The sequence below is a fragment of the Manacus vitellinus genome, unplaced genomic scaffold (assembly GCF_001715985.3).
Source record: "Manacus vitellinus isolate BGI_N305 unplaced genomic scaffold, ASM171598v3 scaffold_5_pilon, whole genome shotgun sequence".
Taxonomy (NCBI): Eukaryota; Metazoa; Chordata; class Aves; order Passeriformes; family Pipridae; genus Manacus; species Manacus vitellinus.
In genome coordinates, this window is record NW_021940682.1 from 16,929,377 (window position 1) to 16,950,346 (window position 20,970).

At 42.9% G+C, this 20,970-nt stretch overlaps 1 protein-coding gene across 1 annotated transcript in view; it reads left to right on the top strand.

The window, feature by feature from the left end:
• The window catches only part of GRAP2 (GRB2 related adaptor protein 2), a 39,492-nt gene extending 20,720 nt beyond the window's left edge, over positions 1-18,772 (top strand). Inside the window, exons 2-8 of the mRNA XM_008931529.2 lie at positions 4,093-4,195; positions 7,318-7,409; positions 9,694-9,813; positions 11,316-11,484; positions 13,123-13,254; positions 16,207-16,326; positions 18,536-18,772. Of these exons, the coding sequence (XP_008929777.1) occupies positions 4,118-4,195; positions 7,318-7,409; positions 9,694-9,813; positions 11,316-11,484; positions 13,123-13,254; positions 16,207-16,326; positions 18,536-18,715 (891 nt within the window). The 5' untranslated portion in view covers positions 4,093-4,117 and the 3' untranslated portion in view covers positions 18,716-18,772. The remainder of the gene's footprint in view (positions 1-4,092; positions 4,196-7,317; positions 7,410-9,693; positions 9,814-11,315; positions 11,485-13,122; positions 13,255-16,206; positions 16,327-18,535) is intronic.
• Positions 18,773-20,970: the final 2,198 nt, after the last annotated feature.

Consider the following 20,970-nt stretch of genomic DNA (forward strand, 5'->3'; position numbering starts at 1 on the left):
GCTACAGGCATACAAAAAAAACCTTCTGTTCATATAGCTCCTTTAAGTGAGCACATTGTTATAACTACATTCTCCTTCTGATGTTAATATGTGAGATTGAGCAGGGCTGAGCCTGGGCAGTTCCTGAGTGATAAAACTCTTTGTAGGTGGTGACCTTCCCTGGCATTGTTACTGCTGAATTTTGACCCAGCATGATAAAGGGTAACAGTATTAAACTCTTTGGGATGCTGCTGTCAGACTGTGTTGCTTCCTGACATGATTTGGGCCTTGGCACTTTCCATCAACAGAGATGCTGATGTTCTTGCTCAAAGAATGTCATTCTGCCAAAATAAAATGCCTGCCTTGTGCTCTGAAAGCCATGCTGCTTTTCACTCCTCCTTTTGTGAACCTTCTGTTGCACCAGTCCCACAGAACTGCAGTAGCCTTATGCCCCTTAGATCCGCCCTGTTACAATTGGGAACTACGGAGAAAATTCACTCCATGCAGAAAGCCAGTACAAAATGGAGGGTACTGGTCAACTTACACTCAGAACTGAAAAATCCTGCTTTGAACACTGTGTAGGCTTCATGCTAAACTCTGTAAAAAGGGCATTTTCACAGAAAGTATTATGCAGTCTAAAATTGTCCTTGGTTATTCAAAAGCTTAAAGAAGGTGTACCAGGCAGTTAAAAGCAGAATCTGGTGCTCTGTCTGCAAACGGCAGCACTGTCCTTTGGGATAAAAGGTGCTTAAGAAATGTAAGTTATGATAATAGTGAAAAATTTCTGTCTGTGTTGTGGGATGGTGTTCGGAGTCACGCACATGCAGAGAGGGAAAGAATGGGCTCTTGGCAGGGGAGTTTTCATGAGGGCCCAGCACTGACCCATGTGGAGTGGGGATTCTCAAGTTACAGATGGAGGGAGAAACAGGATCAGAAAAACAGAAACGGTTTGAAGTTCAGGTGATGAAAAGTGGTAGGCTGGAGTTCAAAGACAGAATTATTGGCTAGTGTTGCTTTAGTAGTTGGTGGGAGAAAAGCTTAAGGCCAGAGCATTACTGCAGTGCTGATTTATCAACACAGCCAACACTGTGTATGGTATTTGAGACACTTCTAAATCCAGCCGCCGGCAATGAAAAGCACATTTAATCCATGTGTTAGATTGTTTGAAGAGGTATCTGTCTCCCAGTCTCTATTCCAAGGTTGAGATTGCTGAAATTGAAGAGGAGGTGAGAGGGAAGATTTTAACTGTTTCACAAACTGTTCTCCTTTAGAGGGGGGTCACATTTGCAATAGACCCTTTAACATTTGGGATATAGAAAAATGAAAGGTTCTCTACTCTCTTATCCCCTCCAGAGAGAACCCCCACTGTCTCTTCTCTGTCTAAGGCACAGAAATCAAAGAGAGGATTTGTATGAAAATAGTTTATTGTTTTTAACTGTGTTCTTTTCCTCAAGCTGGGATTAATGGTCTGCACTTAGGAGTTCCAGGATTCATCTGCATTGTTGGCTCTGATCTCTCTGCAGCAGGCCACCACTGCAAAATAAAATACTGAAAAACAGCCCTTAGTAAAGTAATTCTCCTTTAGTCTTTTTCTTCAGTTATCTTACATGAAAGAGTATCATTATTTAATCAGTTCCCTCAAGGGTTAATTCCTCTTCAATTTAATACTCCTGTGCTCTGTTAGTGTGCAAGGGGCTGATACTGGCTATGGAGGCTTATAGACTGAAGCTCCAAAAATGTCTATGCAAGAATAGAGGACAGTTCTCAAATCAGGCCTGAGCTGCACCTGCAGAGTTACACCAATGCCTTGGAATAAGAGTAGGGCAATCAGAGGGCGGACCTAATTAGCAAAGGTTATCCAAAGTAAGAACTAAAGAGCATCAGTAAGTCAACAGAGAGAACAGGGAGTGAAAGTGTTTGGAATAGATGGAAAGCTGAAGACTGAAAATAAAGCACCAATGTGCTTTAGGGTGTTATGGTTCAGCATTGTGTATATTGGAAGCCTAAGGCAACAAGATGGAATAGCAGGCATACAGCAGACCTCAACTGAGCTATTGACTCAGATCTACACGGGAGGCCCCGACACTGCAGCAACCCCAGTTTTGCTGCAGAACAGTTTCATGCTGAACAAGCAGAGCTCTCTATGGACCACTAAAAACTTTGCCTTGGTTCTGCATAGCTCTTATCAGTCACATGAGTACGAATTCATCTATATGCAGCAAAAAAGAGGGTGTTAACAGAATCCAATAGGAAGCATGTAAAGATATTTTTATAGTTAGAAATTAGTTGTAACAAATCTCAAAACTAATATCCAGCGATGTTATCCACCCCTCCTGTGGATCACTTTATCCAGGCATCTTTAGTCAAGTGCAAAGGAACTCTGCAAGCAGGAAATAGACAACTTAGCCAATAAATAACTGCTTTCTACAGTTAGCACACCCAGAACTTAGTTAGGATTTAATGAAATATTAGGCTAAATATTAGCATACTCCTCATCTTTGTAGAGGCACCCAAAGATTCTTCACAGGCATCAATCAGAAGTGAAGAGTCAACCTCCATGGTTGCCATCTGTCACCAGCTGGGTCAGCTCTGATGGCAATGACAACTCAACTCAATAACCCTAATGATTCATGACAAGTTGTCAGCTAGACTGACTGTCCCAGTTAAACCTCATGTGGGTTTGTTTTTTCCCCGGAGATTTTATACATTGGTGGCTTTCCTTTTGAATCCCTGGGCTACTGCTGGTGCAGTCCCAACAGCCCTACCTCTGTCTACAATTTTTGCCCTGCAGACTTGCTCCCAGCTCACTCTTAGCAGTTTAAGTTGCACTGTATCAGAGCTGGGCCCTGGATCCTTGTTACACAGGTAGTTAAATCCCTGGGTTGTGTGTCAAAAGATTACAGGAGGTATTGTAGAGAATTGTATTGTAAAGAAGTAGCCTTTTGATTTTAAAGTGGCATAACTTTGGAGCTTGCTCAGTATCAGCACTTTTTGGGGATCTTGTATCAGTTCTAATAGGAGACGAGAAATATCTAACCCTACCTAGGGTTGTTCATACAGTTTCTTTCTAGGGCTTTCTGGTTAAGAATGTTTTGGTTCAGGCAAGTTGGCACTTCTTCTCAAGCCATAAATTCTGGGTGTTTTGGTGAGAAGTGAGGTTAGGTAATGGAACCTGTGGCTTCAGGATCATTGTTGCCAGATAATCCTAGCTTAGTAATCATAAAAATTACTTCTATATTAGTGCTGCCTGATCATCTTCAAAAGCTGGGCTGCAAGAGCATCTACCGGCAGTGCACTTGCCTACCTATTTCTCATCTTGTCACTGGCAGCCTCACCACTGGCAATAGGGTCCATGAGCCAGCCATGGGAAATCAGTAACTCTCGATTGTAGAAGTGGTCCTGCTGGAGTACATCCAAGTTACATGAGCAGGAAGTGGTAAAGAAGCAAAGCTCATCTTGCCACTTCCCCTGACACATTGCAGGCTTTGGTTTGCAGGCTGTCTAATACATTTCAAGCTCCTGGATTACCAACACTGAGGTAAGCTAACTCTCTGCCTCCTTCATCATAGGGAATACAGCCTTTCTGTAAACAGTTTTTTGTAGCTGAAAGTTGCGGTCACCCATGCTAAGCCATCACAAAGAAAAGACACTCTTTCAACTTTCAGTAATGTGACTCTTGTCCAAGAAAAAAAAAGAATTTATTGAAGGCTGTTTGTTTTGTCCACAGTTTGTCTCACTCTTGAGATAAAAAGTCACTGCAGAGGGCAAATGCATTTTTCTATTGCATGACAGTCACTTGCTTTATTGGGAACTCTGGCAGAGTAGTGGTTGGTCTATACAGTTTTTTCACATGAGATTGCTGCAGAGAAAGAGATCTCTTGGAATAAGCATGCACAACAGGTTGTTTGAACTTCTGACTTGAGCTAATTACAGCCTCATCCATGCCCTCTCTTCTACCTGCTGATGTCTTTCCATGTCTAGTAACTAATGTCTACCAATGGTTGGTGCATGCTCATCCATATACAAATCATAGCATTGCCTATAAGCTTTCCAGAGGCTAGACTCTGCAGTCTCAGTAGCTCGTAAGTGTTGACAAGTATATACTTCTTCCAGCTTTGCTCTGCCACCAAGACACAGTATGGAAGCCATCGCCAAGTTTGATTTCACTGCTTCTGGAGAAGACGAGTTGAGTTTCCAAGCTGGGGATATGCTGAAGGTAAGTGCAGCCTCAGGCTTGACTAAACAGCATTTCTGAGACTGCTGCCAGATCTTTCTAGGTTCCCATTTGCCTTGACAAAACAGATGAAGACAGACATCTCTAAGCCAGAATACAAATGCAGATTACTCATCTCCCATAGGGTTTGCAGTAGGTCAACCAATAGTTCCCAGGTTACTTGAGTCTGTGTCCACTTTCTGATTTTATGTCCATAAACTATGGATTTAGTTGCCCTGCAGTTCTCTGGTACTCAGCAAGGAAGGATAAATACCTTTGCTGAGGCAGAGATCACGTTCTTTGGTAGACAGATTTTGAGGGTCCTGTCTGTTTTCATTGACTACATAAGTAGTCCACAGTGAGTACATTCAGATGTCTATGTCTAAAGGCAGGCAGGATGAGTGCAGTCTAGAGAGATTGCCATCTTCCTTATTTCCAGCTCTTAAACTATATAAAAGATAATTATCATCCATTATAGAACTTATATCTAACTTTTCACTGTTAGTAATTATTGTTAGTTGCTGCAGAGATTTTAGGCAATTGCAAATAGAAGAGGAAAAGTCTATGAGACAATCTGTTACACACATAATGGAAGAGTTTAAGAGGTCCCAGGCTCTATAACACAAGGGCTTTATAACACAAGAGTGTTATATAGGGTCTTGCAGGAATTTGGCAATGGAGGCAATGGCAAAAGTAGAGTTGATCATATACAACACAGAGCATGTGAAAGTCTCATTAAAGTTGATTTGTATGTGTTATGGTAGAACAGTTCTTGTTAACGCTACTGAAGTCCCACAGATTAGGTCACTCAATGTTTCACTCTAATTATTTATCTACTTCTCAGCCCCCAACTGTTCTGTTTCAGTTGGAAATGCCTCAGTATTACTCCTCTCTAAGGCCTTAATTCCTCCACTGCCCAAAGGGCAATAGTATATAAACCCTTATTAGGCCAGGGAGCCTTTGCTACCTCCCTGTGCAGTCCCAGATATTCCAATTAATAATCAGATATTGGGTCTCAGCCTTGTCTTTTCCATCACCACCGTTTTTTATCTTATTGGCTTTTTAATTCTTGACACTTGAACAAAGTGGCATCCAAACTCATTAATACCAGATTTTTCCAAAGAGCTGTGAGAAGGTTCTGGAGAAATCACTGCCTCTCTTCAGCACAGATAAAAACTCTTATTCCTAATTCTTCCCCAGTACATCACTACTATCCCGTGACCTTAAACTGATACCTTCTTTTTCAGGAAACCATTCTCAGGAGGCTTCCATCAAGTCCCCGGCTGGGTTGATGGTGTTGGCCAAATCACTTTTCATTCTGTTCCTCAGTTTCCCTTCCTGTAAAATCGTTATAAATTAGAGCTTTTTTTCAAAGTACACTGGAAGCTAATGATGAAAAGTGTCAAATAACACTACACGCCAGTAGTAGTAGTAGTAGTAGTAGTAGTAGTATTTGGCACAGAGAATTTACTACCAGAAAAATCAAACTGCCTCTTTCTTTAATATCCTTGAGGCAAACAAAATAACACCTTAGCCACCCAAGCCATAGTAGCAGTAAATTAGCCTGAGTAACAGCTCTGTTCTGGCATATGCACAGATACATTCATGCCCCATCACGAGCCCCCTCCTGCTGCCTGCAACAACCTGCTGATTTATAAAGGAGATAAGATGAAATACTGATGTAGAGATTAGAAAACAGGAAACATGAGGCCCTCAACCAGCCGTGACAGGAGGAAATCCACCCTCTCACCCCCCCCACATCCTTCTCTGGGAGGATGACACACTGAGAGAAACCTGCCAGCCCTGCAGTGACAAACAGCAGGTGGGTCTTTGTGGAAACCTTGCTTCCAGCAGAGCAAGGGCCTGAGCATGAGCAGGAGGTAGCTATCATCCCCTTTGTTCAGCCACAGCAGTAAAAAAGACCCTTTAATCCAGCACCCAGGCATGAGGAAAGCAGTGACTATACAAGTAGGGAACTCCACAGCTTTCTATTCCCTAACTTTTCTGAATCCAAATGCTTAAAAAAGGCCTACGTGGCAGGGAAGGCAATGCAGAATTGGCCCCAGAGACAGTAACATCCTGTTGCCAACACCAAGCAGTTAGAATGTGCCTTAGGCTCCCAAAACCATGAGATTGGCTCACGAAATAAGTATTATTACTGTTAACAATAGATTTTAAATTAAGTCTGTTCCACTTGCTTTCTCCTTTTAAAACTGTCATGGCTTATGCTTTTAGGCGCCTCTCCAAAACCAGAAAGAACAGAAGCATGCTCTATTTCATAAAGCGGAATTCTGTTCCAGGAGTTGGAATGTCAAGCAAAACACCAAAGACCACAACATTTGCTGTAAAATCACAGCATGGTTGTATTCCTGTTCTCTCTCCTCTAGCTTAGGGCTGTATCAGAGGCCATCAGCCAGGGAGCAGTGGATTTGGGCAGCCCTTGGTCAGCAGGGAAGTTCCTAAGGACCATTATAGTTAACATTAATGTGAGCACACTTGAAGCTGCTCCAGTGTGTGCTGTGGACTGACTTCCTGCTATCCTACAATCTCCTAAGTGTAACAGTATCTTTAAAATACTTTTTGCCTCCTTCTTTCATCTACCTTGGCAAAGCTCAGGGCAGCTGAAGACTTAACCCACTAAATAATCTCTTGTGAAATGACATGTGAGAGCACATGGTAACATCTGTGCAGTTGTAATGCACACACACACGCATATATAGCTGCATATCCCTCCATATCCTGCACAGATATTTGTTCTTCCCTTGCGAATCTGAGATGCTCCAGTACCAACTATTAAAAGCAGCACAGAGAATAACTTAAACCCCTATTAAGTCTTTCAAAGCTGAAATTTCTCCATTTCACAGGCATCAGAGACACAGTATCCCCAGCCACCTGCACAGATGAAGGGATAAGGTTAACAAGCAATCTGTCTAATTCTACTTGGGCTTTTCACTGCTTGTTTGCTCTGAAGTGGTCATCAGCCACTAACCTTGTTCCACAGTGACTGGGAAGTACAGCATGTGTAGCATTCTCTTCTTACAAGAAATTCTAGGTTTCTGCCAGAATCGTGCTTACTTTTGCCTTTCTCCAGAGACATGTTTATTCCATCCATCTCTCAATCGCAGGTTTTGAGCTCCCAGGAAGAGTGGTACAAGGCTGAGCTCAGAAGTCAAGAAGGCTACGTTCCTAAGAACTTCATTGATTTTCATGTTCCCCCGTAAGTGGCACAGAAACAGTGTGTACCACCATTGCTCATTTCCTCAGAGTGCTGTCAGGAGCATGGGTGCGAATGCGTGCAGAGGAAGACAGGACAGAGGAAGCACTGGCTGTAACACTTGGAGGCTGGCAAGGATTGCCATAATGCTACTTTGCAGTTCTGCCAGTGCAGCACATTTCTACCCCAAAGCACCCTCTGTTCTTTCGGAGCTGAATAGTTCTCGATGCTCTCTATCACTCCCAAGTGACTCTTTTGTTACTGCTGCTCAGAGGGATGTCACTGAGATGTGGCAGGAACTGCATTTAGATCTCCTCAGACAGAAGGAGAATAGTCATGATGTGAAGTCTTGGCAACAGAGATAGAGGCTGAGCACAAAAGAAAAAGCAAGAGATCTTTCTGAAAACGAATTATAAAAAAAGTAATTCCCTCCCCCTTCCACTCTAAACTACATTGACTCCCTTTTCCCACCCTGCCATCCTCATTCCCTCCCCCCGCCAAGTACGTGTGTGTTTCTCTCGGTGCACTAGAGGTCAGTGCAATGCTGCGCGAATGTGACAGCTGGTGTTACTCATGGATCGGCAGAGATGATAGACCAGACATGCCGCCCCGCTCACACATACACACGCTCCACGTTTCGTGACTGCACACCCAAACACAGATCTGTCAGAGGACAGGTGTACCTGCATTTCTCTCTTCCCGCTGAGGAGACGGCACTTGCACTTTCGGAAAGGTCTGATGGGTGTTTAAATGCATATTAAATGTGCTCTCCAGCTATATGCCATAAATATGACAGTGGAGGGATTTTTACAACCTTTTTCTTTCAGTTGGCAGAAATGCTCCCTGAAACTCCTCTCATTGTCCTCTTTTTTTCAAAAGTGCTGCAGCATTTCAGGAACAAGCAGGCAGAACAAGCACCAAGCCCAGTACTGCTGGCTCCCAGTACTACTGGGAGCATACGGGGATTCTGAGATTACAAATAAGCACCTCTGTCCCCTTGGAGGTGGCACTTACTGGCCTTTGTGGATATAAGCCAGCCTGCTTGGCTGAGCTGAAGGACGTTATTAGTTTGCTGTGCAAATATGGGCTTGTACTTTTGGGCCTCAGGGGGATGAGATCTTCCAGTCAGTTGTTCTTGTTTGCTCTTTCACAGGGCTGTGGCATCACGCAGGAACACTGGCAGCTTCTTTTTTCACACACATTTTTCTCATGATGCTTTCTCCATGCAAGAGCTGTGAAGAAATATTTCCACTTTGATGCTTTTCTAAGAGCAGCAGGTCTGCACTTGGAAGCAGTTCAGGCCAGATACCAGAACCAGATGTAGGGAAGAAAGCTGCCTCCTATTTTTGATGGGTTGGTTTTGCCGATCTTTTTCTTGTCAAGTAATCATTGAGATTGATTATCAAGGCTCATTAAAGTCTGATTTCCCTTTGCTAATGATACATAGGTAAACTGTGATGATAATAAGAAACTCCAAAGTGGAAATCACAGAGCTTATGAAACTATCAGTCCTTAACTTTAATGCAATATAGGCAATTAAGCATTACATAAAAGCAGATCACAGATTGTAGATCTTCTTAGCTGTGGAGTGGACATATGCATATGTACGTGATGATTTTTTTTATCTACTGAAAAGTTCCTATTCACATTGTATTCTTTTACTTTTTATGGTGACTTTCTCATTATTAGTCCAATGCCTTATACTATTGTTTGTTATGCCTAGCTAAATTTGCACAAGTGTGCTTACGTATTCTGTGCTTCTGAGATTTTATGGTATTATAACTCTTGCAGGAACCAATTTATTAGTACTAAAACTTTCATGGTTCGCTTCTGCTAAAAATTTATGTGTGTCCCTTGCAATATATCCATCACAACCCAGTAATTTTCAATCAGTTTACCAAAAAGCAATTTGATGTATATGTCTGAGAATTATGTGTATGTATGTATACATACACATTTGTAATTTAAAATTTCTTTGACTAACACCTTATTGTACTGTGCCTGTAATTACAGTTTCAGCTGAGTGTTGCTTCTTAGCAGGCCAAAGTTTACATTGTTCTCTTTGCATCTACGTGCTTTTACTGCTCAAAGAAAATGGTCTGCACCCATCAAAACCCTCTACCTTAGCATACTCATGGCCACTGGGAGTAGCCATGTGGGCTCCTCTGATCCTTTTGTTTTCTTTCCTCCACCCTGCTTATTCACATTCTCCCTACCCTCAACTTTTTTATTCCTCACCTTAATTCACATCCTTATTCACACTTTCATGATTTTTCCCACTTGACAGCTGGTTTGATGAGAGGATATCCCGCCATGAAGCAGAGAACCTTCTCATGAGCAAAGGAGTTGGCTCCTTCATCGTCCGTGCCAGTCAGAATTCTCATGGTGACTTTTCCATCTCTGTCAGGTATCTGCTTCTCACAGCATATTCCTGCCTCTTCTTCTGTGTAATGGTGTCCCTAGCCTCCTCTTGACAGGATTGCTAATGTGACGTAGCCTCTTGGGAAGTTTGCGTGCTGCCAGTCTTTGGCAGTGCTGCTGTTGTGAATGAGAACAAATTAGGCATCTGATTCCAAAGTGTTTCTGCCTCTTTTCAAGTGACACAGTGAATGCCCCATTCCAAAGCTGCATCCCCTGGTGACCTGCTTCTCTGAAAGAGCTACAGCAAAGCAGAGTGGTACATAGAACGTCTCCCACAGTGCTTAACATGTGTCTTTCATTTGTATTAATTCCCTGACAGCTCTGGTTACTGAACCAAGAATTCAGCTACTACCTATTAAGAGATTACAATTACATTGTTAACTTATTTCCCACAGGTCACTAAACAGCCATTGGACAAGGAATGGTTTTTCATTGCTTGCAGCCCAGTTGCATTTCAGCAACTTAGTGTAGCCCAGCCCTTCTCAGAGCATATGCTTCAGAGCAGTGCTCTTATATGATGGTTGGTTTCCCAATTTTCAGTCAAACAACTGATAATCAGTTTTAAATTAGAGTCATGGTTAACGATGCCTTTTCCAAGCAGTATGTACCTTCTGATTCAGGAAGCTCAAAAAGTATGTGGGAGGAATGCAGGAAAACATTCTGGTTACATTTATACCAATTTATACCAACACCAATAAGTACAGGGAGGCTCCTTTTCTGGCTGTGAAGTCAAGCAATGTGGCAGAGCTCAGATCTGTATGGCTAAAACCTCTTCACCCACCAAACTGAACACCTGTTTTCAAGCAGCTCACTGTGAACAGTTCCTGGTCCGTTCTGTCCCCTTAACCACAGCCCAGCACTATCTAAGGGAGAGCTTCTGCATTTAAATCAAAACCATGCTAACACGAACAGCCTGTGTAACTGTAGCACTTCAGGACAGGAGTCATCATCTGAAAATTCCTTCTTTTTTTTTTTTTTTCTTTTGGGTAGGGAGAATTACCAGTAGTAATGATATCACACTAGATTTTATGCAATTATAAAACTCAATGTGTGGCTGCACCTGACTGTGTCTGCATGTATTGGCGATGCCCATGGTGTATAAAGGTGTAATAAATCTCTTATAGCCAATTCAGACTGGATGCTAACAAGACCTGCAGAGGCTGGTGAGTAGACTACAACTGCACCTCTTCACCCTGGAAGCTCCTCTGGCCTTTATTTCAAAGGAGAGGCTTTAAAGCCCTATGCTTTGTTCTGATAGTGCTTTGTGACTGGGCAGCCCTGGGGCACTCTGTGTTTGTAAATTGATGAGTCTTTTGAAATAGAGCCACATTTGGGTCCAGGATGCACAAGGACTGACGGTGGCTTGACTTTTCAGAAGTCTAGGTTTGGCCAAGCAAGAAGTTTTGGTACCCTTCTGGAAAGGACTTTTTGCAAAAAGGTAGAAATGCAATCTGTTTGATGATCTCTTACTTTTCCAATTGGATCCAGGCATGAAGATGATGTGCAACACTTCAAAGTGATGAGGGATTCAAAGGGTAACTATTACTTGTGGACAGAGAAATTCCACTCCCTAAACAAGCTTGTGGACTACTACAAGACAAATTCCATCTCCAGGCAGAAACAGATATTCCTAAGGGACAACAGCCAAGAAGAGAAGGTAAACACAAACTATCCTTTGGAATTTCTCAGTAAGAAACCTTTCTGTGGAAGGAATTGATCCCATGAGAATGTCTTGGCATGGGGGGAGGAGAGTCTGCCCTTGGAAACACAGCCACATCATTACACTGGTGGCCACTGCAACACAGATTTTTAGTGGATTCAGTGGTATGTAGAGTTATGTAATTGAGCAGAATGTTCTGATTCTGCTTTGGATAGCAATAGACAGTACTGCAAATCTGCATAGAGGTGCTTTGTTAAAGGTGTGCTAAGATCCCAGAGCTGAAATTCTAAGATGCCTTACAAAGCCAAGAAAAGCAGGACTTACCTTATTGAAATGCCTAGATTTCATAAGGGCAGGTACAGAGCTGACTGGTAGTTGTGACTGAGAAGAATTTGAGTCTGGTTTCCTCAGTGTCCTTGAATGCACCCAGAGTGCAAATTACAACCGCAAGTTTGTCTGCTCAGAAGAATCGTCCATCTTCTGCTATCAAGCAAACACTGTAACAAGTGTGGAAGAACACAGGGCAGAACCCAGAGCAGTGCCTGGTAGGAACTGAAAAGTACTACTGAGAAGAACATAGCAGACACAGGAACAAGCTGTGCCTTCAGGGAAGGTGTAGTAGGTGTTTCAGAAGGCAGAGAAATCCCAATCCAATGAATGCCTGGTTTTGTGCCAGGGGAACAAGCAAATGACATAGTAGAGACTGCTACGCATTGCACTCACAGTACTGGGAGCAAACACACCTGGTCACTGCAGTAACCAAAGTCCTGCTTCACTGGGAAACGGATTCTGGTATTAAATTACCAGGATGTGCAGTCACAGGCAAGGTGTGTGACTTGCTGACTGCAGCAATAAAGTTTTATAGGCTGCATGTGGGTCATTCTTGCTGGCTCCAAACATGAGAAGATGCATTTTTCAATCTGAAGAAGGGGCTTGGGTTGCTGTCTCCTTCTAGACCACTTATATAGAGCTTTAAAATGCATTATTAAGATACAAAATAGAGGCTATGGGACCTGTGAGAGAGATCACAGTGAAGAACTGTCTGGGGAAGGAGAAAGCAAGGCTGTATGCATGTATATCAGTAAAACAACCTGTTTGGGCTGACTGTGATCAGGAAGGAAAAGAGATGCATTTGCTCCAAGATGCAGACACGCAAATGAAAGAAGTCAAGTTTGCTTTGGTAAACTCTCTGTACATTTGTTATGGTGATGGGCTCAGCGGGGTATGTTTAGTACTCATCACAGTGGGATTTCTGTTTACAATTCAAATTTCTAGATGCTACAGCTATATGATAAAATAGTCATAATATATAGATTTCTGTGCAGAGACAAATTAAGTCTAAGGGCAGTATTTCAAAAAATAGCTTGGTTCCTGTGCTGGACCTCACACCAACATTTTCAGCCCAGCACCTCCCATTACTGCCCAGTCTTCAGATGGGGAATGACTATGAGAAAGATCTAAAATATAGGATTCCTGATTTGTTGACCTGTTCAGAGAGATGGAATTGTTTATTTGAAAGAGCCTACAAAGTAGAGGATAGTGGTAGTGATCACTGTGCAATGACTGCTGAGCTTTAGTCAAGGACGTGGTAGGTAGAAAAAGCTGATCTCACTTTTGCGATCTTGCTTCCATCAGGAGAGGCGTGGTGGGAGCCTGGAACGGATGGGCCGGGAAGGATTCCACCTAAGTGGAGCAGCTGGAGAAGATCATTCTTCTATATCCAAGAGATATGTCGAGCATGCTATCCCCATACTGCAGCAGCAACAGGTACTGCCACAAACAAGGGGCTGGGATGTTGAGCCCAGACACAGGAAACATTGGCTTTAATTGCTTGGTAGCAAGTGAACAGTTGCTTTATCAAAAATCTGCCACCCTCAACCTGCTTTAGGAAGCAGAATTAGGTCTTTTTACAGGAGTAGCAGCAGTGATGGTTCAGCCTAGGGGTGTTTTTTGATATGTAATAAATATGTGGGCTTTTATTTAGTTCTGCAATCTGTGACTGACTGACTGACAAACCAGAAAAAATAGAAGTGTGCAGTGACCCTTTTACTGGGAACCTAGGAGTACCCTTCAGGTGGTTTTGGTGCCCCATCCTAAAAACTGGAAAACAAGCAATGATGTCATGTTCTTACTTGGCTTAGGAAAAGACATGAAGTATCATCCAGTGAGAGTGCAGGAAAATGCTCACAAATCTTGCACTGCACGCACATGCACGGTTTCAGGAACTCGTCTCTAGTCTATAGAACGAATGAAACCTTGCTGTCTGTTTCTTTTTTCTGAGTTATGCTACTGACATTCAGCACCACAAAACACATCACAGGGATGAGAAATTACTATAGTAATCCTAGGAGAGTTTGGTTTCCTCCGGAACATTCCTTCTCCTCCGCCGTATTCTGGTTCCTCTCTGCACTCTTTCATCATGTTGCTTCCCTGATGTGTGATGTTTCTTTACTCCTTTGATTGCATAGGAATGGAGAGAACAACAGCAGTACCTGGTGCTGTTTTCAAATTTCTTCCTGGTTAATTTTTGGGGAATAGTTTTCCTGGAGTTGGCTCATGTCTCTAGCTAGTCAGCGTAGCATCATCCAAGGAGAGGCCTTTTCTTACTAAAGGGAAGAAATCCAAAATGTCCCTTAAGGCATGAGAGCTCACATATAGCAAAGCCAGAGGCAATGGTGAAATGGCTGTTCTCTCATCAGACAAGCTGTGTGGCCTGTTAAGGGACTGCTGGTGGAATAATACAGGTTCTGACAAAGCTGAGTGCCTGCACCCTTTGCAGCACAGTCTATTCATGAGTCACATTTTATATGGAGCAGAAACACTCATAGGAGTGAAGCACCCATGTCATAAGTCTTGTGACTGCAAAGCCACATTGAGTTCACCCTCTTTCTGGCAGAGACAGGTGAGGTGCAAATTGTGCTCCAGTTTCAGGCAGCCTCAGCAACATTTTAGGCTGACAAAGGCACATGTGAGACCAAGGGAGTTTTTGGAGGAATGCTGTAGGAAAGGAAGCGGCAAGAGGGATAGGACAAAAGCTGTTTACAAGCAACAGCAAGCACAAGCTGTTGTTCTTTCTCCCCGCTGTTGACACAGCTCATCAGACCCTGTGTCTCTGAAGCACTACTGCAATCTGAGCTAACATGATTTAAGGTTCTGTCACACCCTTATCATAAAAACAAAAGCTTAGTGCCTGCACTAAGGGCCTGGGAGGATAAAGAGACTCAGCACCTCTCAGCTGTGCACACAAAAGAGAACTTGCTTCCTAGATGTTTCCTACTTCCTCTCTCCATCTGTCTGGGTTGATTTGTGTTGATATGACTTCAGATGTGTGGTCATATGGCTACTTTTCTTTGAACCTGATTTTGTCTCGTTCTTCTTTGGTTAATTTGGCTACTAGATTCTCAGGCTTGCTTGCGGTCCTTTGCAACATGGAGCAGCCCAAGAAAAAGTAGAGTCCTCAGATACAGTCAGCTGCATCAGCATCACTGTCATCCTGCCAGCATATAGGACAGAGGAAAAGCAAGGAGAGGGCAGCACTGGGTCATAATAACTCCAGATTGGCAAAAGTCCCCTTGGCAAGCATGGCTTTTTATCTGTGAGTTAAAACAACCTTAGTTTTTCTCCAAAAGTCTTAGAGACCAAAAAAGGCCATTTTCCCCAGCAGCTGTGATACACATCTAAGAACACTCAACTTTCAACTTCTAAAAAGTAAAATCCAAAATAGAAGAGTCAAAGGTGACCTCTTCCATGAGGGTCACTGCTTGCAGAACTGGAGCACTGGGACAGTATTGGAAGCAGATATCTAAAATTATTTACTTGAGGGCTGGCCCCTGACACCCTTCTCACCAATGACTCTTAAAGCCCCTCATTTATACATCTCAGCATATATATGTGTTGTGGTTTAATCCTAGCTGGCAACTAAGTACCATGTAGCCACTCACTCACTCCTCCTCCCTCTGGTGCAAGTGGGGAGAGAATCAGGAAAAAGGTAAAACTCATGGGCTGAGAAGAAAACAGATTAATAATTTAAATAAAAATAATAATAATGATAAAGATGATGATGATGATAATAATAATAAAAGGAAATTTTAAAAAGAGAGAAAAGAATAAAACAACAAAAACAAGTGATGCACAATACAATTGCTCACCACCCACTGACTGATTTCCAGCCAGTCCCTGATCATAGAATCATAGAATCATAGAATCAGTTGAGTTGGAAAGGACCTCCAAGATCATCAAGTCCAACCCTTGATCCACGACCGCCATGGTTGCTAGACCATGGCACTAAGTGCCACATCCAGTCTCATCTTAAAAACCTCCAGGGACGGAGAATCCACCACTTCCCTGGGCAGCCCATTCCAATGCCTGAGCATATTCCAGTGCCTGATTGGCCTCTTCTGGCCAACTACCCCCAGTTTATATACTGCCATGATATTCTATGGTATGGAATATCCCTGTGGCCAGTTCAGGTTAGCTGTACTGGCTATGCTCCCTCACAGCTTCTTGTGCACCTACTCATTGGCAGAGCAGGGGAAACTGAAAAGTCCTTGATTTAGAGTGAGCCACTACTTCACAACAACTGAAACATCAGTGTGTTATCAGCAGTATTTTCATATTAAATACAAAACACAGCACTGTACCAGCTACTAGGAAGAAAGTTAACTCTATCCTAGCCAAAACCAGGACAACGTGACTTTTTTCTCGCTGTTTTCTTTCTAGGAAAGATATGGTGGGAGTCTGGACAGGAAAGATGTGCTGCATGGACTAAGGGATCATGGCCAAGGAAATGCAGGAGCTATGCAACGGAGACACACAGACCCACTGCACCAGCAGACACCGGTAGGTGACATACCTGGAAGGTCCCATCTGCCTGGGCTCCTTAGCAATGGCCAAGCAGTCTGGGCAACGTCACCTGCAAGGAGGTTGCAGAGGAATATTATATTAAGGACATATCTTAAAAGATGTTTCTGAGTCTCAAGACTCTATCCCAGCCACTTGAATCTGCTTCTGGGGTACTCTTGAGGGTAGGACTACAGTGTTACATGAGCATAGTTCTAGGACTGCTCTCAAGGTCAGCCTTAGTTAACATGCAGCCTTAGTGGAAGAGGAAACTCAGCATGAGCTCAACTAAATAGACATCTGGGACACTGGCATGAGCACAAGACAGCAGAAGACATTTCTGAAAGCCTAATGATCTAGGAGAGCTTCATGTCCATCAATGCAAGGGACTATGAAGTACCTTTGCCACCCCAGCCAGGCTGTGACTAAGCTCAGTAGCTGGAAGTGCTGTACATGTTTTAAGTTCTACAGAGAGCTGCCTCATGATGCTGTGCCATGCTGCAGTACTCTTTCTGTCTTGAAATGCACTTGTAGTCACACTATCTCTTCCACTAATTTTTTCTCAGTCCTGAGAAGGCCTGTCATCATTCGGCTCTACTTGTCTATACCTGGCACATCCTCAGACCTACTATGCCATCAAAGTGGGACTCACCTACCTGACACCCTTAGCTGTCAGAGCTTAACACAGAGGATGTGGGCATGATCCAGCTATTATCTGCAGACATCTCAGACCACTGCCCTACTTGGATCCATACCTGTCAGTCAACCTTAAGTAACCACCTGCTCTGCAAATTCCTACTATGTGAATGCCCATATAGAATATAGTGTCTTTCTCTGCCTCAGCCTGTGATTCCACTGCCAACTCTAAAGTATTTCTCCATCAGCTCAGTGTGACCTAAGGAATGCTCCTCTTCCTTGAGGAAATGTACAGATTAGCCCACAACAACCAGAAAACCTAGATCCAAGGAGAGAAGGGAAGGACAGCAGACCTTTCTCGAGTGTGAGAGAAAGTGACCAGATTGGTTTAGGAAATATGGAACAAACTGAAAAACAGGGACATGTCTTTTCTGGGGTTTGGGGGGGGGTGGTTGTTTATTTGTTTGTTTGTTTGTTTTTGGCAAAATCCCTAAATCTTTATTATAATCCAGCTCAAAATACAATGGTTTTTATCCCTCAGAGGCTGTGGCAATCAATAACATGCCCTTGCCTGCCACATCTCATCAGTGATCTAGAAGCCAGAAATACAGTCATAGGAAGGTCTATATGTCCAGCCAAATTATTAGGAGCCAGGTCTAAGTAGGGGCCTGAATGGAAGATTTATCAGAAGTTGGTCTGTCTTCAAACAGATCTCTCAACCTATCCCTGCAAAATATACCTCCCAAATTATCCATGCCCTGTGGTGTGGGCACCAACAATTTCCAAGAAAGGAGCTCATGCTATGTCCTTTAAAATCTGATTTCTGGCCAAAATGGGAGACTGACTGCAAAGTCTCTTATGATTAAGCTCTCATAAGAAAAAAAAAATCTAACCATAGTGCACATTAAAGTGCAAACCCAAAATAAACTGATATACCCAAACAGATCCTAAATCCTTTTGATCTCAGGGGACTGACCTTGGGGAGAGTGCAAAGAAGGTTTAAGACCCTTCCCTATGCCCCAGAAGTGCCTGAAAGAGCAAGTATCTTCTTCACAATGTTGACTACACTTGCCTATGTGCTGCCTCTCATAGACCTTTGCTGGCCAAGGACACATTTTGATATCTGTACCAGCACCAGCTCAGCTCTCCAGAGCCACTCACTTACAGTTACAGCCCTGCAGGGCTCAGGCAGGAGCCCTTTTCTGTGCTCCCATAACTGGCTTCTGACATGGCTGTCATGGCTGCCCTTCCAGGGCAGAGGTGACAGAGCCATGAGAACACTATTTCCTAAGGACCTGCTCTCAGTCTGACTTTTCACCTTATCGTGCAAACACCCACGAATACACTGAGGCTGCTGAGAAACCAAGCACCATCCCTTGGGTGTCCCAGTAAATTAGTTCCTACTTCCTGGCATCTTGGCCACTTCCTGGTTTAATTGCAAGTTGGTCTAAATTTCATTACTGCTCGTCCTCTCATAGTGAAGATATGTACTGGGAGTTAAGAGGGGTGACAGCAAGATGGTCTTTAAGAGTTCTGGCTCATTGTTCCCTGCCTGTCTCTCTCTCCTTTCCAGCGAACGCTATGGGTCCGTGCCTTGTACGACTTTGATGCTGTGGAGCATGATGAGCTGGGCTTCCGTAGTGGAGACATCTTAGAGGTCCTGGACAGCTCCAACCCTTCATGGTGGAAAGGACGTCTGCGTGGGGAACTGGGTCTCTTCCCTGCCAACTACGTCACACCAGTGCTCCTGTGAGGGCACAGTTTGCCCCACAGGGCCAAGCTGGAGCTGCTCTTCTGAGATGACAAGGGACAGAGAAGGAGTGCATCTTCCCTGGCCACCAGGACATACATTGGTTTTGGTTTTGTCTTAATTTATTGGCAACTTATTTTTTTAAATGTTGGTATGAAAGGGAAACCTTTGAAGAAAATATTATTTTTTCCCCCTATTTTTCACCTTCATGAAGGGGAGGAGCAAAAATCCAGGACTGTTCATTGAGACCTTGCTGGATCCTCCCTGCCCTTTCACCTCTTTGGCTAATGATTGATAACTTCCTGCAACTAGGTTTATTCTGTGGAAAAGCCCCTCAGACTTCAGGTTCAGTATTCAGATGATCCTTCCCCTTCCTTTTGGAATTCACCCACAAGAATTAAATGATCATTGGTAATCCCATCAATCCTTCAAGTAGGAAAGGAAAGTGAAGGGGCTTTAGGTTGAGGTTCAAGGCAATTTGTATTTTTCTAAATAGCTTCTGGCTTACCCATCTCCTACTGTGTGTATGGACTGTATGGATATACCAGATGAAGGGAAAGGATCCTGTGAGCTTTTGTACAAAAAAACCCCAGTGGTGAAGGTATGGGAGGGCAAGAACCTACTTTCTTTGTTGCTTCTGATAGTCCTGGTCTTCTTTCCACACCCCATAACAACTTACACCATTTTCAAGCTGCTCTCTTAGGTATCTACACTTCTGCTAGATAGCCTGGTTAGAGCAGATCAGGCCATTCAGCTAAATTAGTATCCACTGGATTGGATAACAATTAATATCCCTCACTGGTTCATTTTGCAAAACTGAACTGGGGAGGGGTTAGAGAGAAGAGGTTTTACTGGTTTGGTGGCAGAAGTTCTTTCCCTGAGAACTCGGGGTGTTGAGGAGCACTGTGTACACAACTCTGCCTTACCAGTGGAATGCCTCATCCAACAGGTTAAGCTGTTACTTTACCATATGCAGAGAATAAAGTTGTGGCCATCAAACAGTCTGTTCTATGTTCCAGTTTCTTTTGGATAAAGTAGGTTTTCAAATCATTGCTGAGTGAATGCCCAGATGTGATAGAAATATACTGCAAATGCACATTAAAAATGAACCAAACTCTGTGAAGGATACACTATTCATAACTACTGCTCAGGCAAGTTGATATTAAACAAACTGCCTGAATTTTTCACAACATGTGGGACCTCAGCAGTCAGCATGGAAGTGATGATTAATCATTCTTGAAAAAGAAAGAGAAGGCAAGTGAAAAACTCTAAAAATAAATCAGACTCAGCAATAAAAAAAATTGTACTTATCTTTTTCTAGTCCCAGTGGGAGAAAAATAATCCAGGAAATAGGTTCTTTAGGTAACGTCCAATTCAGTGTAGTTGGCCTGAACAAAGCTGCCAGCTAGACAGAGTATTAGCAGAAAGAACCCGTTTTGAGAGAACTCCACCAGAATCAGATTATTCATGGGTGAAGTAAAACGAGAATATTTAACACAGCATATAAACTCTAAAGAGAATAGAAAACTTTGAAAGACACATTAAGAGCTTACCTCCATTGGCTACCAGGGAGGTCCAGGAAATGGAAAGACACCATGTGGCTGCCAGGGCTGGACTTGGCCCTGTTCTCTCACAGAAGCTCTTTTCTGGGCCTTTAGTGTCTTCTTTTGAAGGGAAGAGGTACCTTATTATTTGTGTGAGATACCTCTTCTTTTGGAACGAGATACCTTATTATTTGTGTGAGGATGTAACCTCAGTGATTGCATAGTTTGAAGAGTGTTTTGTTGTGATTTGCCCTTTTTTAACCTTTATGTTTGTTAGTTTGATTTTTGCTAAAGTAGTAACAAATTTGGAAGAGAGTGTTAACATTCAGTCAGAGAGACCAGGGGGAAGATGGATGCAAAGAAACCAGAGACTAGCAAAGGCAGAAGAGGGATAAAAATGATGAATCTTTCATATTCAGCTCTGACTGAAACAGAAGAAATGGTGTGTTCACAATTATTCCCATCATGTCAAATCATCTTTCAATTAATTTCTTTTTTTTATTAGTTATGTTTAAAACTAGAAGCAATGTCTCCTTTTCCTTTCCTCAGCACTCTAAAGACCCTCTTGGTAGTGAAGATGTAGTTGCACAAAATTAATTGAAGATAATGCACTTAGCAGTTTGACAGCTCTTCACACATTTGAAACCCCTTTACAGAGATTAACTAATTAAGCAAGTCTAAGTAGTGCATTTTAAGTACCCCCTTGTTAACTCA